The sequence below is a fragment of the Trichosurus vulpecula genome, chromosome 9, assembly GCF_011100635.1.
Source record: "Trichosurus vulpecula isolate mTriVul1 chromosome 9, mTriVul1.pri, whole genome shotgun sequence".
Lineage (NCBI taxonomy): Eukaryota > Metazoa > Chordata > Mammalia > Diprotodontia > Phalangeridae > Trichosurus > Trichosurus vulpecula.
The window spans coordinates 189,360,329-189,373,487 of NC_050581.1; the positions used below are offsets into that span (position 1 = coordinate 189,360,329).

At 46.7% G+C, this 13,159-nt stretch overlaps 1 protein-coding gene across 1 annotated transcript in view; it reads right to left on the reverse strand.

Annotated features, from left to right (window-relative positions):
• The window catches only part of AVL9 (AVL9 cell migration associated), a 70,232-nt gene that overhangs the window by 15,900 nt on the left and 41,173 nt on the right, over positions 1 to 13,159 (reverse strand). Inside the window, exons 7-10 of the mRNA XM_036738387.1 lie at positions 12,709 to 12,749; positions 11,713 to 11,751; positions 10,026 to 10,095; positions 9,215 to 9,750 (exon numbers count right to left, since the gene is read on the reverse strand). Of these exons, the coding sequence (XP_036594282.1) occupies positions 9,215 to 9,750; positions 10,026 to 10,095; positions 11,713 to 11,751; positions 12,709 to 12,749 (686 nt within the window). The remainder of the gene's footprint in view (positions 1 to 9,214; positions 9,751 to 10,025; positions 10,096 to 11,712; positions 11,752 to 12,708; positions 12,750 to 13,159) is intronic.

Below are 13,159 nucleotides of genomic sequence, written 5' to 3' on the forward strand. Positions count from 1 at the left end.
GAAGGAACCTCAGAGGTCATCAAGCCTAGAAACAGTTAAGTAATTTGTACAGGGTCACACAGCCAAGTGAGCCTGAAGCGGGACTTGAATCCAGGTTTTCTCTTCTGGCAGTCAGTCCCTAAGCACTTATTAAGAGCCTACTATGGGGTACAAAAAGAGGCAAAGGACAGTCCCTGCCCTCGGGCAGCTCACGGTCTGATGGAGAAGGTATCGAGCAAACACACACATACACACACCATGTACACATATGTGATGAGCAGCAGAGAGAGAGCACTAGGAACAAGGAGGCCTGGCAAAGCCTTCTTGTAGAAGATAAGATTTTAGCAGGGACTTGAAAGACAACGGGAAGCTGGAGGTGAAAATGAGTTCCAAGAGCCTCCTGGACATGGGGGCAGCCAGTGAGACTAGCCAGAGCTGAGATGAGTCCCTTGTTTTTCCCGAGTTACTGGATCAAAGAGCCTGTGGGATGGGGGGTGGGGGCGGGAGGTGTGAGAAAACTGGCAGGGGAGGGGAGGTCATGAAGGGCCTGGGACATGAAACAGGATGCTGTATTTGATCCTGAAGATAACAGGGAGTCACTGGGGTTTACTGAGTAGGGAGGTGACATCTTTGGGGATGATGGGACACAATGAAATAGCATTTTAGAACCTGCTTGTAAACATCTCATTATTTTAAAAAGGCACATTGCTTAAGCTGTAAGTAAAAACTTTCACATCTGTTTCTAATTAATGGATGAGGCTTCTGTTGATATCAATAAACAGGAAAAATCTGCCCCTGGCCCACTCTGTCCTCCTCAGCTCCTCTTCCATTCCCTTGTCCTCGCGAGCATTCCATGAGGAAGAAGCTAAGCTGATTAGTCATCTGTTCTGGGCAAAGTAAGGTTTTACTCCCTCATGAACATAACTTGAGCTACTGAATAACACCCATGGATTCTTAAATACTTGGCCCACTGTTAAGCCAAATGCTGGCAATCACGTTTTGGTCAAGGAGATCCAGTACCACCATTAGACATCCACAGGAAATCGAACACTCCTCTAGCTATTAATTAAAAATTAAAGACTAGGAAATACTGATAACCTCAGCTGGAAAGGTTAATCCACAAAGAGCCAATGGCAAAGCTAAACTACCATGAGCACTTGCTCTCTGTGACAGCAGGACCAAGTTGGAGAAGCTACACATTTTATGAGTGGAAACTAGCATACTTATTAAAGTTAAAAAAGGTCTGACTACTCATTTTCCTTCTCACCCTCAACACTCTTGCTTTATCCAACCAACCCTTTAGCTTGGGCTGTAAAGCCAAGGCAGCTGGGATCCTCCGGCAGACACACAACAGCACTGTCTGGGGCCTTGACTGGATGATCTGGAGAAAGGCTGTCCTTGGTGGTGCCAATTATTAGGAGGGATCTGTGTTTAATCAATAGTAATTAAAAGAGTGTTGAGATGATTTTTAGTCACCCATAGATTCTTTTTCTGAATTGCTAGAAAGAAAAGAAGCTATTTGTTAAGGCAGTAATATTTAGTTAAGTGCTCCATCAGCTTAAAACCAAATGAATGCAGTATCTTAAAAAAATATGTCTGGAAATAGATTTTAGTTTTGCGACCAAATGAAATGCAGATAAATTTGGCTGATCTTAAAAAATACACGAAATTGCAGCCAACTTATGTGTGAGCCATTGCTATAAAACAAGGCGTTTTGAGTCCCAGCAGTCACGAGGTCCTTATGGCCATGCTTTGCTTTCTTCCTTTGATACTGGGGCACACACACATGTGAACTGTGCCAAGGATGGGAATCTTTCATCATTCATGTCAACAGTGCTGTAGGAGGAGAACTGAGTCTGTCTGACGAAGACACCAATGGAACAGTCCCCCACCTTTAAGGAGTTTAATTTCTAACAGAAGAGACAACATGCACCCGCTTGAACTGAATTCGGAAGGGAAATGAGAATTCTAACAGTGAAAGGAAGGAGGAAGTAGGTTCTGAGCATGAAGAGCTGGGGCAAAGGCATGGAGAGGGGATGCAGGAGATGCAGTGAGGGTTCCGGTGGCGCTGGCCTCCAGAGCGCACAATGTGGAGTAATGTGATAGTATGGCTGGAAAGGTAGGAAGGGCTGCTTGGGAAGGACTGCTTTAAATGCCAAACAAGGGAATTTGCATTTGCTCCTAAACAGGGAGCCACTGAAGTTTACTGAGTGTGAATGATGCGGTCGGACGTGCACTTTAGGACAATCACTTTGGCAGCTATGTGAAAGGTGCGTTGGGAAAGGGAAAGGCTTGAGGAAGGCAGATCAATTAGGTGGCTAGTCCAAGCAAGAGGTGGGGGAGGCTCCGAATTAGCGCCGGTCTGCCACAGGGAGAGCTGTTAAGGGAGAAACAGCAAGATCTGGCAACTGCTTGGCGACGTGGGGTAAGGGCGAGCAAGACGCTGAGGCAGACAGGAAGGTTACAAACGGACAGAAAGAGGATGCCGATGAGTGCTGTTTGAGGCAGAGCATGGCCAGTCTGAAGGTCCAACATGCAGCTGGTGATGTGGGGCTGAGCCTGGTGAGATCTCTGAGTCACCTGCTCAGACATGCTAATTAGGTCCATGGGAGCAGATGAGATTGGCAATGACAGCACAGATGCAGAGGAGAGCTGACATTCCCAGGGCACAGGGTTAGGGTCGACCAAGTCCTTTACAGAATCTCATCTGATTCTCCTACGAGCCCTGAGAGGAGTACTATAGTATTACTATATGCACTTTGCAGATGAAGAGAATGAGATTTAGGTAAGTGACTTATGACTTAGAAAGTGCTGCCTGAGGTGGAATTCAAAGCCAAGTGCTGGCCTCCTTCTAGGACATCTCAATACCTCTTTTTTCACTTCAACAACACCCTCAACACTTCTTTCCCAGAAGCAGTTCTCAACTGCTTCTTGGCACTCATGAGAATAGAGAAATATGGATCTGAAAGCATTAGCTGTCAGAATTAATTGGGCTGAGTATCACAGCAATTTATAACTGACAGTTTTAAAACCCATCATCAAAATGTTCTATGATTTACAGTGCAAATTATAGTGCCTGGGTGAGTGACTGATCTCCTCCCCATCCATCTCCAGGACAGCCGTGTGGGAAGAGCTGGGCACGCTGGCCCATTCTTTTCTCACACCTACAGGCTCAGGCCTACTCACACCCTGCAATCAGCTCTGAGCTGACTCCGGTGCTGGCCTTGCAGTTGGGCTCCCATCATGGCGGGCTGACTGCTGATGCCTGGCTCCATCTGGTTGTGGACCATTGGCCTACCCCCATATGCCTTTGGTTGTCTTCCCAATTCCTAACCTTTTGGCCTGCTCAGGCCTCTGCTGGTCCTGGACTCTGCCCCAAGGATCTTTGCCCGCACAATGAGCCAGTCAGATATGGAGTTACAAAAGTGAGAACAGCTGCCGTGAAGTGAATGCTTGTTAACTCAATGCCAGATAAGCTCACCAATGGCTTCTGACTGACTAGGAAGTGCCCAAGGTCTTTCTTCCCTCTAAGTAAGAGCAAAACAAAGCAGAAGGTGGTTTGGGCTTGCGCCTCCTGGTCATGGGCTCTGTCCTGGCTACCAGAGCCTTTTACAGCCCCTCCGAAGCCCACCTTGGTCTTAGAGGGCAACGAAGATATGCTGAATGGGCATAATAAGGATTCTGGTTTATAAGACAAGCAGTTCTCCATCTTTCCCTTACGTGAATCACAGTGGGGGAAAATGGAGCCAATGTTGCATCTTGTTTGGGGTGGACTGGATGGGAGGGGAGCATGGAATGAGCCAGGTGCCCAACCGAAGGCTATAGCCAAGCATCTGAGCGGACTGGACACATGGTGACCTTGTACTTGGCTGAAGGTCTTCACATAGTTTACTCACAGGATTAATAAGAGCCAGCATTTATATGGAGCTTTCAGGTTTATAGCCTTTCACTTGATCTTATTAACTCAAAAGCCAGAAAGCAGTCAGGGAGCTGATGAGATAATCTAAGCTCTGAAGAAAATAAATCCTCATGTGTACCTTACTGTAAATGAACAAAGTTTACAAATTCCTCTTGGGAATTGGGGTCATTTAAAACCCCATGAGAGGCACCAGGCATATCATTAATCATGCCCTTTCCCCCAAAGCCACACAAACAATGCTATGGACTGTACAATCAGCTACAGGCGAAGTACAACAGGCCTCTCAGACTTCCAAAAGACAAGAGAGAGGCCTTCAGCTTTGCCCCATCAGCTCACAGCTCTTTGAACAGCAACCCAGAAAGAGAAAGACATAGACAGACATGGCAGGTGTTCGGTCTGTCTTGAAAGACACAATCAAGTATTTGTCTAAAGCTTTCAACCAGTCCAAAAGAACAACACGGGAATGGGTCACACCTGAGCTTTTAGTTACTTCTCTGCAATGCAGTCAGAAGATCTGCTTTTAAGCACCTAATTTAGAAAAATCCCTCATTTTAATGTTTAAAACAATGACTTTCTAGGAGCTCCACTTAAACCATCAACAATACAAGGTTTTCTGAGCTGCCTGAGTCATGAGTGGGTGGGCACTGACTGAAGCAGGCCCCAGACCATGCTTGCCATCCCATCTGGTCATCCACCCCGGGCAACCTTGCTGCCCACATGCCCCACCCTTCTTCTGTCTCTTGCTCAGGGCTCACCAATCAACCTGGCATTACTATTCTGTCATTGTTCTAGGAAAGGGCCTGTCAACCAACTGTCCTTTGGCTCAACTCATCCTCTCCATGACTCTCCATACATGCTGCTCTCCGGCTACCACTCCTATAGTAATGTGTAAGGTACTTGAGGGCGGAGGGACAGTCTTGCAATGTATCTGCATCCCTCAAACTTCCTGGAGTGCCTGGAATACAGTAAGTGCTTAATGAATACTTTTGGATTGCTTTCTTCATCTATCTCTATGTTTTGTACATACTTCATTTTCACTGGCTGAAACACAATCTTTCAAAAGCCAGTTTAGATGCTGCTTCCTGGGTAAAAAGCCCCTCCTTGATAACTGGTCTTTCAGATCTTCTCACAGCACTTTGCACGTGGTGTCTCCTTTGCTTTTCATACTTTCTGATACACTTAATTTAGTATATATAACAGCCTTCTTTTAGGAGGTTCTCTGAATGCAGGGACAGCTGGTTTTCATTTCTGTATCATAAGTGCCCAGTACAGCTCCTGGCACACAGGCATTCAACTGGCCCTATGGCCACGGTGCCAGACACATAGTAAATGCTCAACAAATGTTTGTGGCTTTACCTTAATGCATGTGGCTGAATTACAGTTGGGATTTTACATAACCCTGCTAAAATATCTATAATATATAGGAAAGTAGGGAGAGAAGAGGTATTAGAGTGACTACCAAACTGAAGGTCTACAGAGCCGTTGTGCTGACCTCACTGTTGTATGCCTGTGAAACCTGGACAGTCTACCAGTGCCATGCCAGGAAACCGAATCACTTCCATTCGAATTGTCTTAGGAAGATTCTGAAGATCACCTGGCAGGCTAAGGTACCAGACACAGGTCCTTACCCAAACTAAACTGCCAACCATTCAAACTGCTTCAGAGAGCACAACTCCAACAGGCTGACCACGCTGGTCAAATGCAAAACATATACTTGCCAAAAAGACTATTTTATGGAGAACTCACACAGAGCAAGGGCTCACAAGGTGGTCAGAAGAGATATACAAGGACACTCTCAAGGGCTCTCTCGAAGATTTTGGAATTGATTTTGTTACATGGGAGACACTGACACAGGACCCTCAGCATTGTGTGCCCTCATCAGAGAAGGCTGTGTGCTCTATGAGCAAAGCAGAATTGAAACAGCTCAAAGGAAACGCAGGATGCGCAAGTTTAGAGTATCCACACCAAATGTTCTCATGGACTATTTGTGCCTGACCTATGGCAGAGCATTCCGAGCTCATATTGGTCTGATCAGCCACAGTCAGACACAATGAATCTTGACTCAAGCATAGTGATGTCATGTCATTTTGGTCCTCTTCAAGAATGAAAGACAACTAAATATCTTTGCTTAGATAGGGCTTTTTACACTTTCTCAATTTTAGTTGTCTGAAGAAAAATAGATGATCGGTTCCCTATGCTAAAATGTATAAAAGTCAAGTTTTTTGGGGGTGGGGGATGGGTGGGCAGCACAACAGGTTGATGAGCTCCTTGATCCTGTCCGTGGGTCAAAGAACTCAGAGCAAAGTGCTGTGGAGGGGCCTCCTCCACAAAGCCCTATGGTGAGGCCAGAGAAGACTCTAGCTGCCGTCCCATAGGCCTTCATCAGCAGAACACCTCCCATCCATGATGTTCTGCCTAGACCAAAGATCTCCTTGTCCCTCTGACTTTCTTAGTCCCTGTGGTCCAGGATCCCTGCCTGCCTAAGAGCAAAGTCCTCTCCTCACCCCCTGCTGTTTGCTCTCTCCTTCTCACAGACTGACCACAATCTTACCTGCTCCCCTACCCCGCCAAGTCACACCAGATTCAGCAACCTCTTCCACCTGTGCTCCTGGGGCTCTGGAACTTTAATTAAGAAGCTAGTGCCCTTCCTCTGGCTTTCATGGACATCAGCTACTCCTGAAAACAATCCTCTCCAGGCTTAGCTCCCCTTCTCTCAGGAGGGATTCACTGTTCTCAGGGAGGGAGAAAATGCCTCCAAGACAGTTTCTTCACTACTTCTCAGCCACCGAGGGTCCCTCTTCCCACCTAGATCCTGGAGGCCAGCCATCTTCCATTGACCACCAGGCATCCTCTCTCCTTTCTCATGATGCTCCGTGCCTGACTCAGTCTCCTTCTCCAGTCTTCCTCCTAATGTCCACATCAATGCTGATGTTCTCCCTAACAGTTGTTGGACTCTTCCAACCACTGAGGCCCAGATTAGGGACTGACCATGGTTGAGCACACAGCAGGGGCTTCATAAATGCATGCTGACTGATTACTAAGGGTTAGTTTGTTAACAAGAAATCTGAGCTAACTCAATCTTCTGGAGCACAGTCAAGAGGTCCCTGGTCCAACAGGGATCACGGCATGGAGGGGAGACTGCAGCTGAGGTCCACCAGGCCTGGTCCATTAGTGATAAATCCTTCCTAGGAGGCAACAACACTTTCTGGGTGTGCTGCTAAAAGCCACACCGGCTCTGTCTTCTCAGAGGCTGCCCATGAGTTGCCGTTTCTGCCTCGGGTAGTCCTCCTCCCCAGCTCTGTCTCATTTTTTTGGGCCAAGAATCCATTTGTTCTTTATTGCATCAAGTACAAAATTAAACCTTAGCCTATTTCCATTTGGATGTCCCATTCTGAATGCACTTTAATGGTCAATCTTGGCATTTTTCATTGTGAAAAGCTCTTACAATGGTTAGTTTTGCAAAATCGGCCTTCACTATGATTTTTATTTTTAAAGAGTTAAGTACACTTCGCAGCACCCCTCAATGCCTGGTACACAGTAGGTGCTCCATAAATGCTTGTTAATTGAAAACAAAAAGCCAGCAGACTGTAATATTTCTACGGAGGGAACTGAAATAGCAAAAAAAATACCAATTCTAAAATTTCTAAGGAAATGGCTGGAGAGTTGTGCAGCAAGGACTGAAACAGACCTAGGCTGGAAAATGAAGTCAGCTGGTAAGGTGCACCACCCCCCCCCCCGGCCCCCAGCAAAGGACATGCCCGAACAGGGGAAGCCAGCGGGTTCTGGGGCAGCCTTTCGAAGGTCTTCTGGAAGCTACAGTTCTCTAAGACAGTGCCACCCAAAGCCCAGCAGCCCTTGGGGGCCTTCCCTAGGCTCCTCCAGGGACTGTACCACCTGGAACCAGGGAGGAGGAAGAGGACAGGAGAGTAGCCTGCTCCAGGGTCAGGCCTGGTCCATGGCAGCTCACTCCAGGCCTCTCCCTACCCTGTCAAAGGCTGCTCCAGAGAAGCCAAGGCCTAAGCAGAAGGGCAGCTCCTGCTCCTGTTCTTCCCAGCCAAGTGGGCACCTCCCAGGGTCTCACCTCTCCCCTTGACCACCTGCTCCTCTCCCAGACCATTATTCAGCAGAGAATGCCAGCCTGAGGATTGGGAAATACTCAACAAAGGCAGCTTTGAAGAGTGTTACCCTCTTCCCACAGTTACTGCTCCCATTGGAAGCAATGCCCCAAAGGGCACTTCCAGGGGCTGCTCATTTGGTAGTTGCTGACCCTGGCGAGGTACTCACTTACTGGCCTAGCTGGAATGAAGCACAAAGAGGAGAATCCTGGGAGTGAGGAAGAAAGAAAGCCATGGTGCCAAGGTCAATGGCCCCACTTCAGGCCCCAAACACAGCTTCACTTTTTGCACAGTAAACAGGCAGTGTTTACACAGATAAGAGTCCTAATAAGCTGAGAAAGACAGATACAAGAGAAACTCTCCCAAAGTCATTCCTATCCTCAGAGGGCTCATAAAGCAACGGACAGCTTCAATTTGGGGGAATTACAGTCAAGTCACCAAATATTGAGTTAGTGCTTCTTAGGCCCTGCCCTCCACAAGCTCCCAGACGAGCCAGCTTGCTCTGAGTCTGTTCCAAGGCCCCCTTATGGGCAGCTGACCTTGGTAAGCCACTATGCACACAGCTCCTCAGTGTGGGCAGAGCAGCCACAGGCGTGTGCTCACAATGGGTCTCAGTGGCCAATTCCTTATGCCATCTCTCTAGCCACCGATGGACACCAGCAGGCCCCTTCGGGTGATCTGGGCAGCTGATGCTCATGTGGCTCTCTAGAGTCGTCTCCTGTGATCCTCCCAACAACCCTGGGCAGCAGGTGCTATTAATAACCCCACTTTCCAGCTGATGAAACTGAGTCTGAGAGGGATCAAGTAACCTACCCAGGGTTACACAGCCAGTAAGTGTCTGAAGCAGAATTGGAACCTGGATCTTTGTGACTCCATGTCTCACGCTCTATCCACCACGTCCCTTCACTGCCATTTATCCAGGAGAAAACCTAGAGCAGGGTGGCCAGAGCCTGGAGGCTGCCTGTCGCCTTCACATCTGAATTCCTAACCTCTCTGGAGTCACAAGAGCTCTTGCTTGTGGGCCATGGCTGGGAGCTCTGGCTATGGGGACCAGACAATGATCGCTGCCACAGAGCTCCCTGGACACACAAAAGGTGGCCTGACGTCAAAGAGCTGGGGCCATACCTGCCTTTGTGAAGACGGTCTCAACACCATACAAAGCTCACTCAAGGGACTAGACTGTGAATGCTGGGAACCTTACCTTGGTGAAGATGGCCAGTGGCATTCCATACTGGTCCTCTTCCAAACCAGAGATGAGTCCTGGCACCAACACCACCTGCCCCAGGTTAGCTTGAGGCTGCACGGTGATTGGAGGGCTTTCGGAGGGCACGTGGTCCCTCGGGAGGAAGTTTATCTGTTTAGGCTCCATCTGTCCCCTTTCTTTCATGCTGGCACCCTCTAAGATGCCAGGGTCCAGGGTCTCCCATTCAGTTTCAGATTTCTCGGGGGTCATGTGCACAGGAAGTCTCACAGGCTGGCTTGAGCCATTGGATGCTTGTGTGTTGCTGGCATCTTTTGCTGTTTGGGACAGGATCCCATCTGCCTTTGGGGCATCCCCTCCGTGGTTCCCAGATACCTTTTTGGTGCACGTTCCTGAATTTGTATTGTAAATGTCAGAAGCAGACCCAGAAATGTACTCATCAGCAAGAGGGGGAGCTTGCTGGAGCCCCGTATCCTCAGACAGGCTCTTTCGAGGCCTGTACTGGGAGCAGTCCCGGAGGCCATGTTCTATCATGCCTGCAGTGTACAAGAGGCAAAAAAGATGTGGAAAAGGCAAGATGAAATGGTGCTGTTTAAGGCCCAATAAACTATAACTGTGAACATTTCAACTTTTTAAAAACACAGGCCAGAAAAAATTCAGTTTGAAAATAGAAACAATCTCAAAAGGGAAACATCATGTTAAAATGACATTAAGAATGTAAACCAGTTTTATCCCAATGAGTTTTTTATAGTAATATTAGATGAAAGTCTGTTAGAAGTTAAAAATAAAAGGGACCAAAAGACCCTCTTACCTGGAAAAAGGGATAACACAGTCATTAGCGCACCTACCAATCTATTCACTGGAGAAATATAAAACAGAACCTGAAATGGATTCACAATTGCTTAAATTAGAAACAAAGATTCAATTAAAAAACAAACTTAAAACAAAGCTGGCTAATGAGATATCAGCTAAGGAAGAAACAGAAAGCAAAACAAAGCAGCAAATCTGCTCGGCTGACCTAGTTTCCTCTCTAATTAAACCACATTACTTGGGAGAGCCAGCCCAGGGGACAGGGTAGCTTTGCAACTTTTACTCCCTTGGGGGAGGACATTTTCCAGCTCGGTTTCCCGCAGAGAGCTTAGGAAAACTTGCCGGTTCTTGCACTGGTCTGGTGGGCAGAGATGCCCAGCTGAGCCCAGGCAGCAGCCTGGGTGCCAGCCCTGAGGGCGGTGTGGCCAAAGCTCAGCACCCATCACCCTCAGCAGACACTCATGTTTACAAAGGGACCCAAAGACACCAGGTTATGCTATCCTTTGTCTGCAGAACCACATCATATGTTAGTAGCCACATTTGTTATGGCTGCTGCTGGAGTCTGCTCTGCACTAGGCTATCCCCCAAAAGCTTTTGTTCTCTTTTGTTCAGAAGAAGAGTAAATAGGTATCATATGGACAGAAAAATGCAAAGAATCACCACTGACTTGAGTTACCACACACACACACACACACACACACAGAGTCCCTACTCAGCCTCCATCACACTGGTCTCTTGTGTCAATGTTCTTATATCCTAAATAATTTTCTTATTACTTTTCAATCCTGGAGGCTCTATTGGATCTTCCAGCATTTCCACCATGCAAGTGACTCTGTGCTTAGCTCCAGAGTCGAAAGCTATTCCTTGCTGAGATGGTATGTATCTGTTTATATCAGCTAAGACAAGCACTTGTATTTGGAACACACACCAAAGGAGTCCTAATTTTGTAAGAATGACCTAAAGGCTGGATATGGTGGCATAGGCCTGGGTGTGTCCCCGATGCCAGGGAAGCTGAGGCTGCCCATGGCTTGAGCTCAGGAATTCTGAGCTGCAGTCAAGGAAAGACAATCAGAGGCCCTAGGGAAATCCAGCACCAATATGGTAAGCCCTGGGGAACGGGGTCACCAAAGTATCTCAGGAGGGATGAATCGGCCCAGGTTGGAAACAGAGCCATTCAATGCTACTGTACAGTAGGACTGGGTCCTCCTGGGGCTGTTGTACTTTCAGCCTGGCTGAGATAGGGAGACCCAATCTCAAAGAGAAAGAAGCCCTGAAGACAAAAGACGGCAGTGAAGAAGAAACATGGCTCCCTCAAGGAAAAAATGAGCCTCTCTCTCCAGCCTTTGCTACAGGTGGCACTTGGTGAGCAAGCCTGACCGACGAAAGCATGTCTGCTGAAACAGATGGGGCATATTGACATCAGCATCAATGGGTGTTTAATTAAAAAAACCTCCTGTGTTGTGGCATAAAACGCAACTGCATGGAACTGGCCACTGCCCTGCAAGCGCCTGCTCTCCTCAAAGATCAAAAAGTCCTCATTTTCTGCATTAAATCTACAAACAAAGGGCACACACCCTCTTCCACAGGCCCCTTCCATTGCCAGGTATTAGGTTCATTCCGGCTAAGCTATTTAATAGGCAAAGAATAAACTTTAAATACTCTCCCATGCCCTGCCCTCCAAATCCCACCTTTTTCTCCAGAAGAATCAGCTTAAATAGGATTAAGACCTGCCCAGAGAAAGAAAAAAAGAAACCATAAGATGATTACAAATGAACCCAACCTCATATTCCCACTCCTAGGGGTTAGTTTTCAATTGCTATGAAACATCCCATTTTTATACAACTTCTGTTGCTAAGCAAATAAAGTCCTAAGGAAATTATGCTGAAAAAAAGATTAAATCTAACCTAGACGCTAACCTAATGCTACGAAGGTTATTTGTGCCTCTAAAAATGTGATACATTATTCAATGCTCCTGCCTTTTATCAAAGTGATGCATCCCAGCTACAGGGAGGAAGCCAGCAGCTGCTGACTTGGCTAGAGAGCAACAGACTGGCCAGGGGAACAAGCTAGTCAACATTCACATCCTCAAAATGGAGAGAGGTTGGGTGGAAAATGCCTAATGCCTACACCAATGACAGGAGACAAAAATCATTATGGATGTTTCACATTTTCCCATCAACTCCAATCTTTAGGCTCCCTTCTTTGGGGGGGGGGGGCACCTCAAATTCCACAGATGCTTAGCTAAGGCCAAAAAAAAATGGCGCCGTACAGCTGGGCATAACCCTAGAGGGTAACAAAAGGTGGTGATGCTTGCTCTCTGTATCCTTAGAGTATGTCCTCTTATCACATTTTTCCTCTTTTTTTTTTTGCACTTATATATAAGACTAAGAATGAAATCTGCCTTGTAATATCTCACTTAATAGAAGGTCTGTGATTAACAAAACTTTGAAAAAAATGGTTGCTATTTGTGATAGGAATATAAAAAAATCATGAAAGAAATGACTCAGGCTAAACTAGAAATATAACAAAGAGTTCCCTTTTATCTGGGATGGGGGGCTGGAATTTTAGATCCATATCTGAAGAAAGCAATATTTTTAAAGTAAGTATTACATTCTGTCCAATGGATACATGCAAGGACAGTGCCTCCTACTTCTGTACTTTCTGAGCCCAACAAAGAATCATACCTTGTGTCGAAACTGAAGGACCAAATCTCGTGGGGAAAGACCTGCATTGAAAAGAAGTCAATCTGTGAGTGTCCCTTTCCCCAACTGCCATGCGGAGAGGAAAGGGGGCAAAGAGGCATGAACATCCCAAGATCAAATAAACGTGGCTCGGAGGCAAGGCTTCATGGGAGACCAACAGCAACAGATATTCCGGGATCTGTGGTAGGGTCTCTAGAGCCATTTTTCCAATTGGCAAATGATCTTATTAATGTATAGCTAGGCATGCAATTCTGATCTGTTTTCCTGGCTTATCCATTGCCCTTTCTGCCCTTTCTGAACTACTCTGGTCTTTCAACATGTTCTAGTGATAACTTTTCATGATCACTTAAAGACAGAGTTTGGAGAAAATTTGTTTTCATAAAAGATGTGTCATTGTGAATTTGCCTAAAGGATGGCTTTAGGGACTGTGTGG